General features: G+C 35.3%; 5 protein-coding genes across 5 annotated transcripts; 3 read left to right on the top strand and 2 right to left on the bottom strand.

Annotated features, from left to right (window-relative positions):
• Positions 1–4,405: 4,405 nt before the first annotated feature.
• MONOS_18483 (uncharacterized protein) lies at positions 4,406–6,023 on the bottom strand (the record flags this gene model as incomplete). Its single annotated transcript, XM_067871506.1, has 2 exons — positions 4,406–4,445; positions 4,576–6,023. 2 exons carry the CDS (start codon positions 6,021–6,023, stop codon positions 4,406–4,408), a joined length of 1,488 nt encoding a protein of 495 aa, XP_067718549.1.
• A 1,331-nt stretch (positions 6,024–7,354) lies between these two features.
• MONOS_15227 (uncharacterized protein) lies at positions 7,355–7,570 on the bottom strand (the record flags this gene model as incomplete). The annotated part of the gene is made up of 1 exon (XM_067868094.1): positions 7,355–7,570. One exon carries the CDS (start codon positions 7,568–7,570, stop codon positions 7,355–7,357), a length of 216 nt encoding a protein of 71 aa, XP_067718548.1.
• Positions 7,571–8,355: 785 nt separating this feature from the next.
• Positions 8,356–8,745, top strand: MONOS_15226c2 (uncharacterized protein; the record flags this gene model as incomplete). The annotated part of the gene is made up of 1 exon (XM_067868093.1): positions 8,356–8,745. One exon carries the CDS (start codon positions 8,356–8,358, stop codon positions 8,743–8,745), a length of 390 nt encoding a protein of 129 aa, XP_067718547.1.
• Positions 8,746–10,908: 2,163 nt separating this feature from the next.
• On the top strand, positions 10,909–11,337 carry MONOS_15225 (uncharacterized protein; the record flags this gene model as incomplete). The annotated part of the gene is made up of 2 exons (XM_067868091.1): positions 10,909–10,959; positions 11,170–11,337. 2 exons carry the CDS (start codon positions 10,909–10,911, stop codon positions 11,335–11,337), a joined length of 219 nt encoding a protein of 72 aa, XP_067718546.1.
• Positions 11,338–14,355: 3,018 nt separating this feature from the next.
• MONOS_15224 (uncharacterized protein) lies at positions 14,356–16,244 on the top strand (the record flags this gene model as incomplete). Its single annotated transcript, XM_067868090.1, has 3 exons — positions 14,356–14,436; positions 14,509–16,067; positions 16,151–16,244. The coding sequence occupies 3 exons, from the start codon at positions 14,356–14,358 to the stop codon at positions 16,242–16,244; spliced, it is 1,734 nt and encodes a 577-aa protein (XP_067718545.1).
• Between the last annotated feature and the right edge of the window lie 837 nt (positions 16,245–17,081).

Genomic DNA, 17,081 nt, shown 5'->3' with positions numbered 1-17,081 from the left:
TCATTGAGGAGCTGGAGAAGTATTTGAATGAATATTAGAAGGATCTGACTGACTGAATTTGTAATGTTATTCTGCATTGAGGGAGCTGGAGAAGTATTTGAATGAATATTAGAAGGATCTGACTGAACAATATTCATAAATGATGATGTTAAAATTGGATTGTTGATGTTTGGAATGCGAAATATTGATGTATTGTATATTGTCTGTGAATTGATAGAACTAATTTGTTGTGAACTCAGGCTTAGCTGTTTTTCTTGTTGTATTTGTGAATTTTAGTTGATTTAATTTTAACAAATGGAAACTGCAGAAAATGTTGTTTATGAATATATTTATTTTTATTATCACATTTTGTCAAAGGATAATCTTCAAATGATTCAGTGCTTTCTGAATCTGAGTGAGGATCTATTTCGTTGTAGTGTTCTGTCGGAAAAGCTGTAGTAAATAAAAATCCAAATTTAAATGAAATAAAGTTGTTAGAATAATTGTTTTTTGTATTTTATAATTAAACAAATACAAACATGTTTTCAAAGTGGACAATGCCTCCAAAAGTTTTTTCCTTTTTCCGTAGATTGTAAAAATGATGTGAGAACAAGTTCGGCGTGGTCTTCCGACATTTTCCGAAAATATTTTCTAGATTTTTCACATCCCGTTTGACGCTCTTGTTTCCAATTCCGTTATGTTTTCTTTTGAAAGGATTCATTTTTGATAAACAAAAGCCAGATTTGATCGTTATATTTTTATTTTTCAAATAAAGAACTTTTTTTCCATATTTTTTTGTTTGTGTGGAGAACAATAACTTTCAAAAATGATTATATACATAAAGGCGTGTTCAAGCGGAAAATTTTATGAATTCATCATTCATTTTCAGCCTCAGATTATTCAACAAAATTATTGATATGGATTTGTTGAACAACAAGAGAGCCTTACACAAATGAAACATTTCAATGGCCAATGATTGTTTCATTCAACACACAAAATGTTTTTCTGATAGCACTGTTAATTTTGGTGATTCTCGTTTTGCTGAATATTCTGCTGGAAATGCTGCTGACTTCTTCTCATTTGGCTCAACTTCCCTACGAGCCACTCCAACAGAGAGAGAATTTATTCACAATATCTGCTCATCTTCTTCATTATATTTTATTGCTGACAGCCGTATTTGGCAATCTTCTTCTGCATCGTCTTCGTCTTTCTATTTTTCGGATACGGAATGAGCGAAAACTGAGCTTGTCTGATAAAAATTCATTTTTTGAACATTGCTCGAAAAGATATTGCTTTTGGAGATTCTTTTTGGAAAATGTTAATTACCTTTTACTCAACACAGATGAATGAAACAAAGAGAAGATGGCTAAAGAATAAAAAAGTAACACAGAAGACAAGAAAGTCGATACAACCTAAAAGAGAGACAAGTCACTTTCACAGAAATGGATTTGGCACTTTCTTCACATTGAGCATTTTTGGAGAATTATTGTCATGTTCTGATGGAATAACAATTTGATTTGCAAATCAATTTGTTGGACATTTGAAGCAGGAGGCAGACATTGAATATCAGATGGCATTTGAAACTTCAATATCTTCTTCTTCTTCTTCTTCTTAATCTTCGTCTTCTTCTTCCACATCCCATTCCATTATATCATCATCTCTGATGCATTATCCAATTTGTATTGAAAATTTCGACTGAATTTGGAAGCAATGTGTTGTTTACGTTCAGATCTCCCCATTTGCCGTTCAATCGATCAAATGAAGAACAACTGAATTTGCAGATGAAGATGAAGGATCAAGAATTTTCTCTGAGAAAAGGGAGAGAAATAGAAAGAGTAGGAGAAATGAATGAAGAAGATAAGGAAATGAAATATGATTAAATGGAAGAAGAAAGAAACTCCATGTGTGATGATTCCGATGATTACGAGAACACAAAACGAACGATCAGGAAAAATCACTCCCAACACGATCGAAACAGCAGAAGCAAAAGCAGAAGCATCTATTACATCAACAACTGTATTTTTTTAAACGGCAATACAATTTCCTATAAAAATACCAGAAGTTATTATCAACCGCGAATTTTATTGGTATCTGCTAGTGCTGTTTATTATTCGTTCGTTCCTCCGCCTGCACCGTGATTGCAAGCTGAAAATAGGTGCAACTGCAGAAAATATAAAGGAAAATATCTCATTTCTTTTTGAGAACAGAAAGAAAAACAGCTTAAAAGAAGATAAAGCGAGGCGAATGAAAGACGGAAACAAATGACTGCAACGGAGGCATTTTCGTTTGATTAATTCATAAAGTGACAAAAAAGGCAACTTTGTGCAAATTTCCAACTTCGATTTTACTCAGCTTCCAGAAACTCATTTTCCCTCTTCTGCTTTTCTCAACTGCAACTCCGTATTCATTCAAAGGCACAGAATAAACAGCAACCTACCCATTCTTCTTCTTCTTCTCTTTTCTCTGCTTTTCCACTTGGTTTGCTTTCTTCCTATTCTACATGTCTTCATCCACACAGAAGAAGGGCTGGACATCAGATGAAGAGTTCTGTTGAGCCAGAGGCAAAAGGGAAAGATGAACCTTATTTTTTAATAATCACAAGAATTCTGATTCGTTTTGTTGAGTGCTCAGATCGAAAGGGATAGAAAGAGGAGAAAATGAAGAGGTGAAATGATGATTTGGAAGATGAAGGAGGTCGAGGAAATGAGGGAGATTGAGGTGAATTGCAATCAAACCAGATGAAAGGATGTTATAAAAGGAATTAAGAAAAGAAATTAACAAAGAACTTGAAAAAGTCAGAAAAGAAAACGAAGAAGAAGAGAGTGAGAGTGAAAGAGAATGAAGAAGACGCTGAGAAGGATATGCAAACACGAAAACCTCAGAATCTTTAGAAGGACCATTGGATGACCAAATTTATTCGTCCAAATCTGAACAATTTGAAGGAGCAACTGCTGAAAGAACGGAGTATCAAGAATTAGCATCATCTTTGATATCATCTTCCTTTTAATCGTCATCATTGCCAGTTGATTGTGAAACAACTGAATGTTGCTATGTCCAAATATCTTGCTCTTTCGCTTCATCATCTTCGGATGAGGAGAAAGAAGCAGCAGATGAAACATGTTCAAATGCACTTCAATCACTTTCTTTGCAAAACCTCCTTTCACTTCCACCAATCTTCTTCTTCTTCTTCCTCTTCCTCTTCCTCTTCCTCTTCCTCTTCTTCTTCTTCTTCTTCTTCTACTACTACTACTACTTCCTCTTCCTCCTCCTCCTCCTCTTCCTCTTCTTCTTCAACTCCATCAACATCTTCTTCTTCTTCTTCTTTTCTTCTTCTTCTTCTTCTTCTTCTTCTTCTTCTTCTTCCTCCTCCTCCTCCTCCTCCTCCTCCTCCTCCTCCTCCCTCCTCCCTCCTCCTCCTCATCGTATTCTTCTTCATCATCCTCTTCTTCTTCCAATTCATAATCTTCTTCTTCTTCTTCTTCATATTCATATTCATCATTTTCAATGTCATCATCTTCTTCCTCTAAATCTTCTTCTTCCTCCTCTTCTTCCTCTTCTTCCTCTTCTTCCTCTTCTTCCTCTTCTTTCTCTTCTTCTCTTCTTCTTCTTCTTCTTCCTTTCTTCTTCTTTCTCTCTCTTTCTCTTCTTCTTCTTCTTCCTTTCTCTTTCTCTCTTTCTCCTTCTCTTCCTCTTTCTCCTTCTCTTCTTCTTCTTCTTTTATTCTCTTCAATCTTTCTTGTTCTCTTCTTTCTCTCTCCATCTTCATAATTTGCTCCAACATTCTTCTTTTTCTCTCTTCTTCTCTTCTTCTCTTCTTCTTCTTCTTCTTCTTCTTCTTCTCTTTCTTTTCTCTTTCTTTCTTCTTCTTCTTCTTTCTTCTTCTTCTTCTTTCTTCTTCTTTCTTCTTCCATTTCCTCTTCTATTTTCTTCCTTCTCATCTTCTCCTTCTCCTTTTCCTTTTCTCTTTCTCTTTCTCTTTCTTCTGCTTCTTCTCTTTGCTTCTTCTCCATCAAATACACTTTTCTAAGCTCTTCTTTCACTTTCCTCTTCAATTCTTCCTCTTTCTTCCTTATTTCTTCTTTCTTCTTCCTCTCCATCTCTTTCTCCTTCTTCATTCTTTCTGCCTCTATTTGCTTTCTCTTCTCTCTCTCTCTCTCTTTATCCCTTCTTCTCTGCTCTAATCTTCTTCTTCTTTCTTCTTCTTCTTTCTTCTTCCTCTCTTCTTCTTCTATTCTTTTCATTTCTTCCTCTTTCTTCTTTCTTTCTTCTTCTTCTCTTCTTCTTTCTTCTTCTTCTTTCTTTCTCCTCTCTTTTTCTTCCATTTCCCTCTTCTTCCTCTCCTTCTTCTCTTTCTCTCTCTTCTTCTTCTCTTTCTCCTTCATCATCTTCTCTATTCTTCTCTTTATTTCTTCTTCTTCCTTCTCCATCATCTTTCTTTCTTTGGCTTCTCCTTCTTCTCTTTCTCTCTCTTTCTCTCTAAACATCATCATCATTTCATCTTCTTTCTTCATTTCTTCTCTTTCTCTCTTCTTCTTCTCTTCTTCCTTTCTTCTTCTTCTCTCCATCTCTAATGCACTTCTTGCTTCTTCTTCAAACATTCTTCTTCTTTCTTCTTCTTCTCTTCTTTCTTCTTCTCTTTTCTTCCTCTTCTTCATCCTTTCCACACAAATATCTTCCATTCTCTTCATCTTCTCATTCTCTTTCTTCTCTTTCTCTCTAAATTCTTTCTTCTTCTTCTCTTCTTCTATTGCTTTCTTTCTTTCTTCTATAATTCTCCTTTTCTTCTCTTCTTCTTCTTTCAGCTTCATTTCTAGCTCTTCTCTTTGTTTTCTATACATTTCTTCATTTCTTCTTTGGATTTCTTCAATTTCTTTTCTTTTTGTTTCTGCTTCTTCTTTTCTTTTCTTCCTCCTCTCTTCCTCTTTCTTCATCTGCTGCTCCATTATCTTCTTCTTCCTCTCCATCATTTGCTTTTTCTTCTCCTCTTTTATCTTCTTCTTCTTCTCTTCTTCTTCTTCTCTTTCTCTTTCTCTTTCTCTTTCTTCTTCCGCTTTCTTCTTTTTGTTTTCTTCTTCTTCTTTCAAATACTTCTCTAATTTCTCCAATTTCTTTTCAATCTCCTCTTCTTTCTCCTTTTTCTCTTCTTTCTCTTCTTTCTCTTCTTTCTCTTCTTCTTTGATTTTCTTCTTTGTAACTTGTTTTGTTGATTCTATTTCATTCTTGATGACGTTGTTACCCTTCTTTTCCTTCTTCTTCTTTTCATTTTTATCTTCTTCTTTTTCACTTTCTTTCTTCATTTCTTTCTTTATTTCATCTTTCTCCTCTTCCTTCTTCTCTTCCTTCTTCTCTATCTTCATTTCTTCTTCTTCCTCTTCTTCTTTCTTTTCAATTGGTTTATCTTCAATATTTCTCTCTCTCCTTCTTCTCCTCCTCCTCCTCTCTTCAGCTATCTTTTCTATGCTCTCCATCAATTCCATTGGTGTTGAATAACAGTCAATCATTTCTTTATCATAACTGATGTTATTATTATTATTCTCTTTTAGTTCTTCTTTTATTTCTTTCTCTTTCTCTTCTTCTTCTTCTTTCTCTTCTTTCTCTTTCTCTTCTTTCTCTTTCTCTTCTTTCTCTTCTTTCTCGTTAGCTTCTTCACTTTCTTCATCTTCATCTAGTTTAAATCCAGTTTTTATACAAAACAAAACATTTTCCTCTTTCTCATTGTTTATTTCTTCTTCTTCTTTTCTTTCTCCTTTTTTGTTTCCTTCTTCTTCTCTTTCTCCTTCTTTCTTTCTTCTTTCTTCATTTGATAATTCATTGTCCTTTGCCACATCTTCCAATATAAATCCTCTTTGATATTCTTCTTCTTCTTCTTCTTTTATTTCTTCTTCTTTAATTTTCTCTTCTCTTTCTTCCTTTTCTTCTTCCTTTCCTTCCCTTCCTTTCTCTTTCTCTTTCTCTTTCTCCTTCTCTTTCTCCTTCTCCTTCTCCTTCTCCTTCTTCTTCTTCTTCTCCTTCTCCTTCTCCTTCTCTTTCTCTTTCTCTCTCATCCAATGAAATAAACATCTTCCAAAATGTTATATTAAAATTTTGAATTTCAAATGGAATTATTCTTTTTTCTTTCTTCTTCTCTTCTTCCTTCTCTTCCTTCTCTTTTATTTCTTCTTCCTCCTCCTCCTCTTCTCTTTCTCTTTCTCCCTCTTCTTCTCCTTCTCCATTAAATTCTTCTTCTTCTGTCACTTCAATAAATAATACAAATCAAGATTCCCTTCATATTTCATTATCTTCTTCTTCTTCCTTTTCTTCTCTTTCTCCTTCTGCTTAATTAAATTCTTCTTCTTCTTCTTCTTCTTCTTCTTCTTTATCATCTTCCTCATCATCTTCTTCCTCCTCTTCATCTGATCGTCTCAAATCCAATATCTTTTCCTTTCCCCATCGCTCTTTTCAAAGAGAAGAAACACATCTTCTTCCTTCTCCAGACAAGCAGAATTTCAATTTATCTTCAAACAGAATGAATGATGATGCAAACAAACAGAAGAAGCATGGAGAATATCAAGGAATTTCAGGAATTTCATCTTCGTTATGATCTTCTTCTTCTGCTTCTACTTCTTCTTTTTCCATTTATTCCCATCCTTCTTCCTCATACAAATACCCCAACAACACCACAACTGATTTCTTCCTTCCTTCTTCCAATTCTTCTCATCTTTTTCATCTTTCTCATCGAAAATGAAGTCATCATCTCCATCTTCATCACTCCAACTCTTTTGCTCCTCATGATATACCTCAGGTTTATCTCTTTTCCTCTGCATTTTCATCTTCTTGTTCTCCTTCTTCTGTTTCATCTTCAATTTCTTCTTATCCTTCCAATTCTTCTTCCTCTTCTTCTTCCTTTTTTTCTTCTGAAACAGAACAATCACAGATTTCTTCGCAAAATGCCTTATTCACTCCGTACATTGATGTTTCATTCAATTATGTGGGTGGAGTGAAGTGGGGCAGAGAAATGGTCATCTGCTTTGAGTCGCTGGAGGATCTGATCTCAGAAAGAGAGAGGCTGAAAAAAGCTGACAGAGAACAAAGACAAAATATCAAAGACAAAACATGCAAAGGAGGACAAGGAATTGACTGAAAACTCATCGCCTCGTTCTTCGCTGGTGCGCCATTCTCCGATTTCTGCATCGTCTTTTGGGGGAGAAGGAAGGCTCAACGAACTGAGCTATGATGTTTCAGGCACTCGATACGACATTTTGGACTTGGATGACTTTGAAGAAGAAAGGGCAGAAGAAGAGCGGGAGAGGAAAGAGAGAGGAGGAATGATCGTCCCCACAATCGCTATTCATCCGTATTTCCACAAAAACAAACAGATTTATCAAGCAGCAAATGCTCAAACAACAACATTTGAAATGACTTTAAATGAATCTTCTTTCTTTTCATCATCATCAAGTTCTGCTTCTATTTTTCCAAACCCAACAGCAACATCTTTATTTACATCTTCTTCAGCTTCCTCTGTGAAAACTTCCTTTGACAGCAGCGAGCCATGGCTCAGTTCAATCACACAAACAATTCCTAATCCTCTCTCCTCTTCCTCTCTGCTTTCCATCTCACGACTCCACCCTTGTCTCTGCTGCCTCTTTCTCAACTCCCTCACTCATCAAAACGCGCGCCTTCTTTTTATAACACACCCACACACTCACCAATTCACTCTGATGTGTTCTTCTCCTTCGTTAACACCGCTTTTCCATCCATCGTTCTTCTGTTATGCGGATGCCCTTTTGTTTGAGGTGGAGTTCTTCAGGCAGATGCTGGGAAGAAAAGAAAAAGAGGTCAACAGGAAGAAAATGAAGAATATGAACGAGAATGAACAAATGAATGAAAGAGGAAGAGAAAGAGGAAAAAGAATTGAACATGAGAAATATTAAAAGATAGAGAAAGATGGAACTTCAAATAGAAAAGTTGATAGAATGATCCATTTGGAGTCATTTGATGGAAGCAGAACATCATTTAGAGTTTTATACTTCGAAGAATAACAATTGTCTAGAAAAGTCGTTTCAGAGAAAGAGTTTTAATGTTCAATTGTCAAAAAGCAGGAAGCAGAAGCAGCAGGGGAGAATGCAATGAGGAAAAATATAAGAGGAAAGGGGCAATTTATTGTCGAAGACAAAAAGGAAGAAGAGAGAAGGAAAAGCGAGCAGAGTGTTTTGAACGGAAGTGAGTCTGAAGTGTCGAAATCAGCTTCGTTGAAAGATAGGCATGCTCGTGACACATATTCAGTGATTTCATCATCATTTTCTTCTTATTCACAGCGCTTCAAAACGTTTTTCAGTGATCCAAAGGAAAAGACAAAAAAACATGGCAGGTTGAAGGAAGAAATGCAGCAAAGATAACATGGTTCTGCTTCAAGAAGAAGATGATGATTTCTTTATGTCAAAGAATACAACTGCTAACAAAGCTTTGACCCCATCTGTTTCTCAATCATCATCCTCTGCTTTGTCTATCCCTCAGATTTCTTTATTGATCCCTCCACAAAGTTCCAACAAATACGCAAAGGATCCACGAAGCGGCATTCATGCTTCATTGGTAGGGATGAAGAGGAGGAAAGAGGAGAAAAAGAATACAGATTTTCTTTCGCTGTATTCGTTGCTGACACATGAAAGGATACTGACTCTGATGTCAGCTGGTGATATTGCGCGTGCAGATGACAAGTTGTTTGAGGAGGAAATGAAAGATGTGGATGTGGTGAAAGGAGCAATGAATGAAGGTGAGACAGAAATTTGATGAAAGATTGAGGTGAATAAAAGAAAGGAAGCTGAGAGAAGAAAGAGAAAGAGAAGCAGAAAGAATGAAAAACTTGCCTTTTAACCAGCAAAATGCTATTAACACAACGTTAAATGGACCAAATCATACTCTTCAATCAACTCCTCAGCCAACTACATCAGCATCATTCTCTTCTTCTCCTTTCTCCTCTTCTTTATAATCATCTTATCTTCTTCTTCTCTATCCTCACAAATTCCATCTGATTACAATCATATTGATAATGCTTTACCTCCTTCAACACCATCACTTTCACCTCCTTTTTCAAAGTTATCTATATCTCCTTTTTCCACCAATACCCCAACTTTCACCAATCAAATTTAGCATCCCGTTTCTTCTTCGTCATTGTGCTTTCCTGAACCTATATAGTCGGCTATTCCAAGCCGCATCGATAGAATTGAGAAAGAGAAAGCGACACAGTGGAAGATAGAGAAGATACAGAAGGAAGAGGCAGAGAAGGAGACAAAGGAGCAGCTGGAGGAAGAGAATGAGAACTCAGAGAAAGAGCGGGAAAAGCTCGAAGACGAGCAGAGGAAAGCGCTGGAGAAGGCTGAGAAGAAGAGAAATGCGTTTGTCTCGTATTTGAAGAAGAAGAAAATTCAGAAAAGCGAATCGAACTTCAAAAGCGAAGTGAACAAGAGGAAGGTGTTGATGAAGGAGCATTTCGAATCGCCTCCAGTTGTTTGGATAATGAAGGCGCTGTCGATTCGAAAAGATCAATAATTTTTTCTGGCAAGCTGTTCAATATGGAAGCTTTGCAGATGTCATTCAGAATAAAATCACATTTCTGTCTATAGAAAAAGGAGATGATAATATTTCAGAAAACATGTCTCCTTCAAAAGAACATCAAAAGAAGAATAAAAAGAAAAGCAAAATGAAAATTATGTTCCAAAAAAAAACAAAAACATTCGGAGCCAAGGCGAAGTGAAAATGCGAATGCGTTTTAAGATGTTCGATTTCAAAACTTATTATTTTTCTTCTTCTGATCCTTATAAGAAAAACTCACTATTTGTAAGTTTTCTTTGTATTTCACAAGATAATCGTCAAACACAGCAAAAAAAGCATGAAAGAAGCTTCTTCTTCTCCTCCTTCTTCGGATTCTTCTGCTTAGAGAAGTGAAGTTGAAGTTCCACATCCTTCTCTGTCAACTCCAAACACTTTTGCTTCTTCATCCTCCTCTTCTTTGCATTTTTTACAAACTCATTCCTCAAAGTCATCTCATTCAAAACCCAGATCATCAGTATCGGCCATATCTCTTCATTCAAAAGCTATTACAGCTACATCATCATCATTTATTTTTTCTTCATCTTCTGGTTCATCTTCCTTATCATTCTCTTAAAATGCATCTGTTTTCAAACAATTTCTTCATTGCCGCCAACCACTCACACACAATCAAAAAAAAATAAAAATAAAAAAAAAAAATAAAAATAAAAATAAAAAACACAGCAGCAACACCCTCAAACCGATCTCTATAATATATCCATTCTCAACTCTCACGCAAAATGCAGCTGAATTCAAAAAACAAAAGAGGAAGCCGGAAGCAAGTTAGAAGCGGAACTCGTCTCGATCACCTTCTTCTTTGATGTCATCTTCTTCCACTGCTTTTTCATATCCATCTTCATCTTCATTGTCCTCTTCTCCATTTTCATCAATCCTGCTCTCCCATTCTATTTCTTCAAAAAAGAAATCTGAGAAAGGAAATGAAAATGAAAAAAAAGCGAAATTGAAGCCAAAATAGCACAAACTCACAGTTCTCCTGAAACGACACATGAGGAAAACGAAGATGATGCAGAAAATCAGCCAAATGGTATCATCACTTCTCATCAAAAGCCTTTTCTAAACCAGATGGAAAATTATTTCCATCTTCTTCAGTATAAATTCGTCTGACTATTTCAACATCGTCTCCACATTCAGACTCACTTATGTATTCTTCTTCTTCTTCGTTTTCTTCATCTTCCTCTTCTTCTTCTGTTCTTCAAGAAATACAGTGCTCGCTCCATTTCACACTTCCTTCTCTTCTCCACCACTGGGTCGGATGTGCTGAGACATGCAGGCGGAGAAGCACAATGGAAGACAACGTATTGCTTCTGCCTGTTGATGGATGGTGCATTGAGAAGCTTGTGTGCTATGAAGAAGAAGGGATTTTGGCCTCATACTGAAATGCCCTCCGGAGCTGAGGTTAACTGAGAAAGGAATGAAAGTACTGGAAATGAGAGAGGATGAGATCTGGGCAAGGAGGATGAGAGAGAAGGAGAGAAGGAAGAAGGAAAGGATGGAAAGAAAGAGAAAAGAGGAGGGATGCGAAGGGAGAAATAGAGGGAGGAATAACTTTAAGGATGATACAGCCATTGAGAAATGCATCTGTAGCCAACTGATAATGTTTAAAAGAACAAGAATAAGACTCTACTGTACGAACTCGGATCGGATGTTTGCAAGGGAGGTCGGGGCGTCGAAGAAGGAGGAGCATCAGATCCAGAGGATGTTGCCGATGGAAGGGGAGATGTGGTGGACGACTGTGGAGAGAGAAGCGCGGAGGAAAGCGGGGAGCCGCACTGATGGAAAGAGAAGCCAGTGTGCTGGTTAACGAATATCTGGTGAGCGCGGTGAAAGGTGACGCAGGCAGAGTCCAAAGCGAAGACTTTTCTGGATCCTGGAGCAGGCAGCCCAAAATCATCGGAGTCAGCCAGAACAGACGGGCAGATGGACACAACGTCAACTCCAGCGAGCAAAGAGAAAGTGAACGGAGGGATGCGAGTTCCGCGGAAGGGGATGCAGAAGCGATATGGAGAAATGGGCGCTACAAGGATACTAGAACAATGGTTCAGCGCTTTATATTCATGCACCATTTTGTTGTTCATATCCTTTCATGTGAAACTGGTTATTAACCAATCTGTTCTCAAAACGAACAGGCGGACAAAAACAGAGCATCGAAGGAGGCAGATAACTGGATGACATATTATTGATGAGAAGGAGATAGAGAGAATCAGAGGAGAAACAAAGAGAGGAAGATAAAATGAAGATGTTCGTGCGATAGAAGCATTTTTTGTGGAAAAAGCAAAAATTGACGAGTTTCTTTTCATTTTTTAATATTTTCTTTATTTATCTTAAACTTTGTTTGATATTTAGATAATAATTAAATATTTCTAAGATTACTTGTTTGCAAACAAATTTATCAACAAACAGTTGATTTCTTGATGAGTGTCTTATGTTACTATTATATTTTTGCGTAAGTGTTAATGTGAATTGATAAAATTTAACAAATGTTTTATGATCTTCAAAATTAATTTAAAAATTTCTTTGCAATAACATCATAAAATTAATTTTTATATAAAAAATTGATTGATTGTGTATTGTCATTATTGTTTTTTTGTTTTATAAACCAGTTAACTAATGTTTTATTAGGTTTATCGAATTTTCGTTTTTTTTTTAGAAATTATTTTTATTTCTCGATATTTGAAATAAAAACGATTGGAAACAAATTAAAATCAACAAATAATTAATAATTATAATATATCGATCAATATTTTCATGCATTTTCAAATAAAATTAATCTTTTCAACCTCACCCTTTATGAAAATTTTTTATGATCAAACTTCGTTATTTTTTATGATTTCAAAAAAAATCACCCATATGTGAAGAAGAAGCTCAAAGAAAAACAGCATTCGCAAAGATCAACAAAAAGCTTTTCGTTCTTTCCTTCTTTTTTCTTATTTTCGTAAAAAATCATCTTTTCAAATCTTTTGTTCAACGAAGTTTCTTGAAAGCCATAAATAAACATTCTTCTCGATGTATGCAAATATCCAATGTGCTTCAGCAGCAAAATTGCATTTCTCATCGAAAGCTTCTCTTCTTTTATCATTTCATCCATTTCATTGAACAGTTCTTTTGTGAAAACTGATTCAAATTCTTTTCTATCCATTTCTTCCAAAATATTGTTCAATTCTTCAATTTTCTGTTTCTGCTCGCTTTCTGGGAAATATTCCAGCTGTGAAAGTTTCTCTAAAAAAAGTGAAAAAATCAAAAGAGAAAAAAGAAGCATTTATTTATTTAACCATTCATTTCTTATAAACTCCAGCATACCAAGAAATATTTGTTTCGCTGAAGGTGACTGTGAAATCGTAAAATTATTTCAAAACAGTTAATAAATTCATTTTCGAAATATTCGTGTTTTGTTCAAATTAAAAGAATTAAAAGCACCAAATCAAATATCTAATAAAGCTGAAGCCCACACATTTTCATGTGCCGTCGATGTCATTTGCATTAAAACAAGTGAATCAATGAAACAAAATAATCTATTTTTACAAAGAAATAAGGGTGATGAACCTATAATTTTTTAAGTGAAGATTTTTGATAAATTATTTACTGCAGCCAGAGCATGTTTAAGCTGTTTAAGCACACGGCTTCGGATGCACCCATTCAAGTTATAGCAATGCAGAAGAACAGGGACTTTTCTTGCAGATGAAGGAGCGAGTGGCTGTTTGCATCTATTGCTTGTGAAAAGTGAATAAGTGGGGGAAATTTCAAGGAATTTGAACTTGGTTAAAAATTACAAAACATATGATTCAACATCTCCTGCGAAATTTTGAAAGAAAAATAATTCAATCAAGATGCAGAAAAAGCGAGTTGAATGCCAGAAAGATAGAATTGAACTGCTTGTTCATTTTGTGGGAAATGTGTTTCGCTTGGCATATCTTTTGGGCAGGACTTGTTTTGCGTGATTTGTAAAGGGAGGTTGGTTTTGTGGAAAAGGAAAGAGAATTGGGGTATTGGACAATGGAGGAAACGAGTTGAGCAAAACACTCAGCAGGCCTTAACAACAAGCACATTGCCATTTACACGAATCCTACTGGTATGCTGTCAGCAAAGACATGGCGTTGAATAAGTCATTGAAAAGGAGTTAATTTGGAGAATATGTGTTTTCATCAGATATCACAGCCAACTTCACAATGGATTCTAAGAACAAGAAAACCAGTTTGACAGATAATTACCAATCCCTTGGAGATGGAAAAATATTTCAAGTCCAAAAAAAAAGATGGTTTGACTTTTTTATTTCATTCATTTTTCATTAAAGGTGTTTTTTGAATGAATACAGATTGGCCATGAACAGGAATACCGCAAAGAGAGAGAAGCCATTTTATCCTTTTTCAAAAGATTCAGAAGTTTTGAAATTATTCTAGTTTTTATTGCATTCAACGATGATATTCGTGACTTCTACCATCTATTTTGCATGCTGCGTAGTCTGACAATGCTTGACATGAGCTTGAACGAGAAAAGTTGTTTGTTTGACAAAATTATCGCATTTATCAGAGCAGATAAGCTGGCCGAGCATTCTCATTCAGAACTCATCCAGGTTAGGTTAGGGTTAGGATAGGAGTACATTTAGTTTAGAGGAATGATATGAGCTTATTTTCAACTGGAAGAAAGAAATACACACTTGTATTATATAATTTTTATACTTAACTTTTTAAATTTCCAATGATTTTTTCATATCACTTTTTTTTCCTCTAAATATTGAGCATAACCATAATGAATTACTCAGTTTTTGAATTAATTCTAATTGGAAATATCTAAACAATGGAAACAAAATATGAAACAAACGAATGTGCCTCTGGTTTGGAAAAAATCAACAATGAAGAATTTGATTCAATGCAAAATGTTTGAAATTTTTATTTTGATATATCAATTATTTATTTTTATTTCATTATTTATCACCAAATAATTACACAGATTATTTATCCACCTTCAACACCAACAGTTTCTGAAAATGAACAAACAACGAACACAGAATTTATAAGCAGAGAAGAAGTCTGCGCAAAAATGTTGCGCATGATGAATGAACTTCTTTCTCCAGTTCGAACAACTCCACTTCACAGTTTTCAGCTACCATCTTCTTCTTCCATTTCTTCAACTCCCACGAATTCAAGATCACTCCATCATCCTCCTCTTCAAAATCCCACAAAAACGCCTTCTCTTAACAGAATTTTACCATCTCGAAATAAAACGAAAGAGGAAATAGAAAAAGAGAAAAAAAGATTTTCTGAAGATAGTGATACTGAGACCAGCGAGGAGGTCTCAGATTGTTCTGTGGAATTGGATGTCTCAGATTATTCTGAAGATAACATTCCAGTTGAGGAAGATTCTGGAGAGTCAGATGGGAGTGAAGAAGAAATTAAAGAAATGGAAAAAGATGTAATTAAAGAAACATTAATTGAATTGAAAGAAGAAAGACAATATTTGAAAAATAATAAACAATATTATATGGAAAAAGCAAAAGCATTATCCGAGATATCTCATCAGAAATCATCTTCAAATGAAAATTTATCCTTTTCTCTCTCTTCTCAATCCTTTTCATCCTCTGCATCTGCCTCAGCCTCAGCTTCTGCTTCTTCCTCTTGCTCATCATGCCCAACTGATTTGTATTTCCATCCAACCAAAATGGATAGCGCCCTCGCTCGCGTTGGAGTGGAGGGAACAAAGAAATATCTACAAGTTGACAGGATTTGGTCAGAAGCCACAAGACGCAAACATTCTTGGGTCGAGCGGCTTCTGACCACCTGGGCTCACAAGATTGGGCTAGAACCTTGGCCATTGCATCATCGGATGGCCAGAGGGTTTGTCCTATTCTGTGGCAAGGAGTGCCACTATCCACTTTCTTCCATATGCTATATCATCATTCCATCCATTAAAAGATTGAACCTTATTAAAAGAGGAATGCGTCTAAATAAAAGAACAATTGAAACAATGAAACATGCTGTTCGTTGTTTGAAATACTCAAGTGATGTGAAAAAAAAAGTGTTAAAAAAAGAACCTGCGTTGCTGATGGATGTGAAGAGAATTGTCAAATTTATTCCAACAAGGCATCTCGACAAGGCCCTTGAAAGTTCTTTGTTTCTTGTGGCAGTCCACACAGGTGCGCGCGCCGTCACGTTGTCGAATGTTAAACTGTGTCATATAACAAAAGTGATTAAATCAAAAGTGACAAAGAAACTTTTGTGCACAATCATCTTTTATCGCGCGAAGGGGCAATATGATTGGGGAAGAGAAGTCACAATTGAGGGAAATGAGGAAGAGGAGAAAGACGATGATCCGGTTTATTGGCTTTCTCTTCACATCTATCAGAAAACAGGAGTTAGACTATCAAATTGGAATGAAGATAAAGATAAGACAAACCTTGACAAGCTCATATGGCCTTTGACTCCCGATTGCATGAGGGAACGTTTCAAAAGAAGGGCCGAAACAGCAGGATACCCACGACACCTGTTCTGCTTCCACTCACTGCGCAGTGGGTTTATCTGCACAGCACTGATAATGTCCAATCAAGATGCTGAAACACAACGTGCCATCATGGAAAAGACTGCTTTCATTGCAGGATGGAACCCTCTTCGCTTAGCCCAATGCGGCTACATCAAAGATGCTGTGAAACGGGCGATGGTTGCATCTCGCCTAATCGCTCCTCCCTCTGAAGGTCAAAAGCAGCAGGTCTTCGATGAAACACTGTTAGAGTTGGAGGTGTTTCATGGCATTTCATTCAAGGAAGAGGAATCAAAGAAGTTAGGGTTAGGGTTAGCGCAGACCGGTAGTCATAAACGAGATTTATTTTATAAAATGTCGGTTATAATAAATCCGTAACCTATTTTTTCTGATATTTAAAAATATTTAATGAAAGATGATGTAAAAAACATCATGTTCGGTGCATGAAAAGCAATATTTTCAACAAAATTGATCGAAAAATTAATCAATGTTATGTTAAATCATGAGTCATCTGTATGACTATCACATTTGATTGTTCATTTTATAATAAACTCAAAGATAAAAACGAATTGTTCCATAAATCTGTTGAAATAAATAGAATAAAACATTTCAATTATTCAAAAAAAGCTCATTAATCAAATATGTGTATGAGAAATTATTTTTGAAAAATAAAATATGTTTTAAATGGAAAACAAAAACAAAAAACAATAAGAATCATTTTTCGACATATGTCCAAGATATTTTTCGAAATTTGAATTTTTATGAAAAACAAAAAATTCACATTATATTATTTGCATCGTGTAGTAATTTGATACATGTATTTACAAAAATGATAAAAAAATGATTTGACTCATAAATTCAACATGTAGAAAAATTTTGACTTTTCAAAAAAAAAACTTTCCCATTTTTTAAATGAATAAACAATAAACAATATAACTTTTTAAATATAATAATAAAATGAACATATAATACTTGATTGAGAAGAACAAGTCAATAAACTTATTTTTGAGAAACTCAGAAAATTAAAATAGAAAATTCATCAATATTTG

The sequence above is a fragment of the Monocercomonoides exilis genome (assembly GCF_001643675.1).
Source record: "Monocercomonoides exilis strain PA203 chromosome Unknown scaffold90-33060, whole genome shotgun sequence".
Taxonomy (NCBI): Eukaryota; Preaxostyla; order Oxymonadida; family Polymastigidae; genus Monocercomonoides; species Monocercomonoides exilis.
This window is presented reverse-complemented; position numbering and strand designations above follow the sequence as displayed.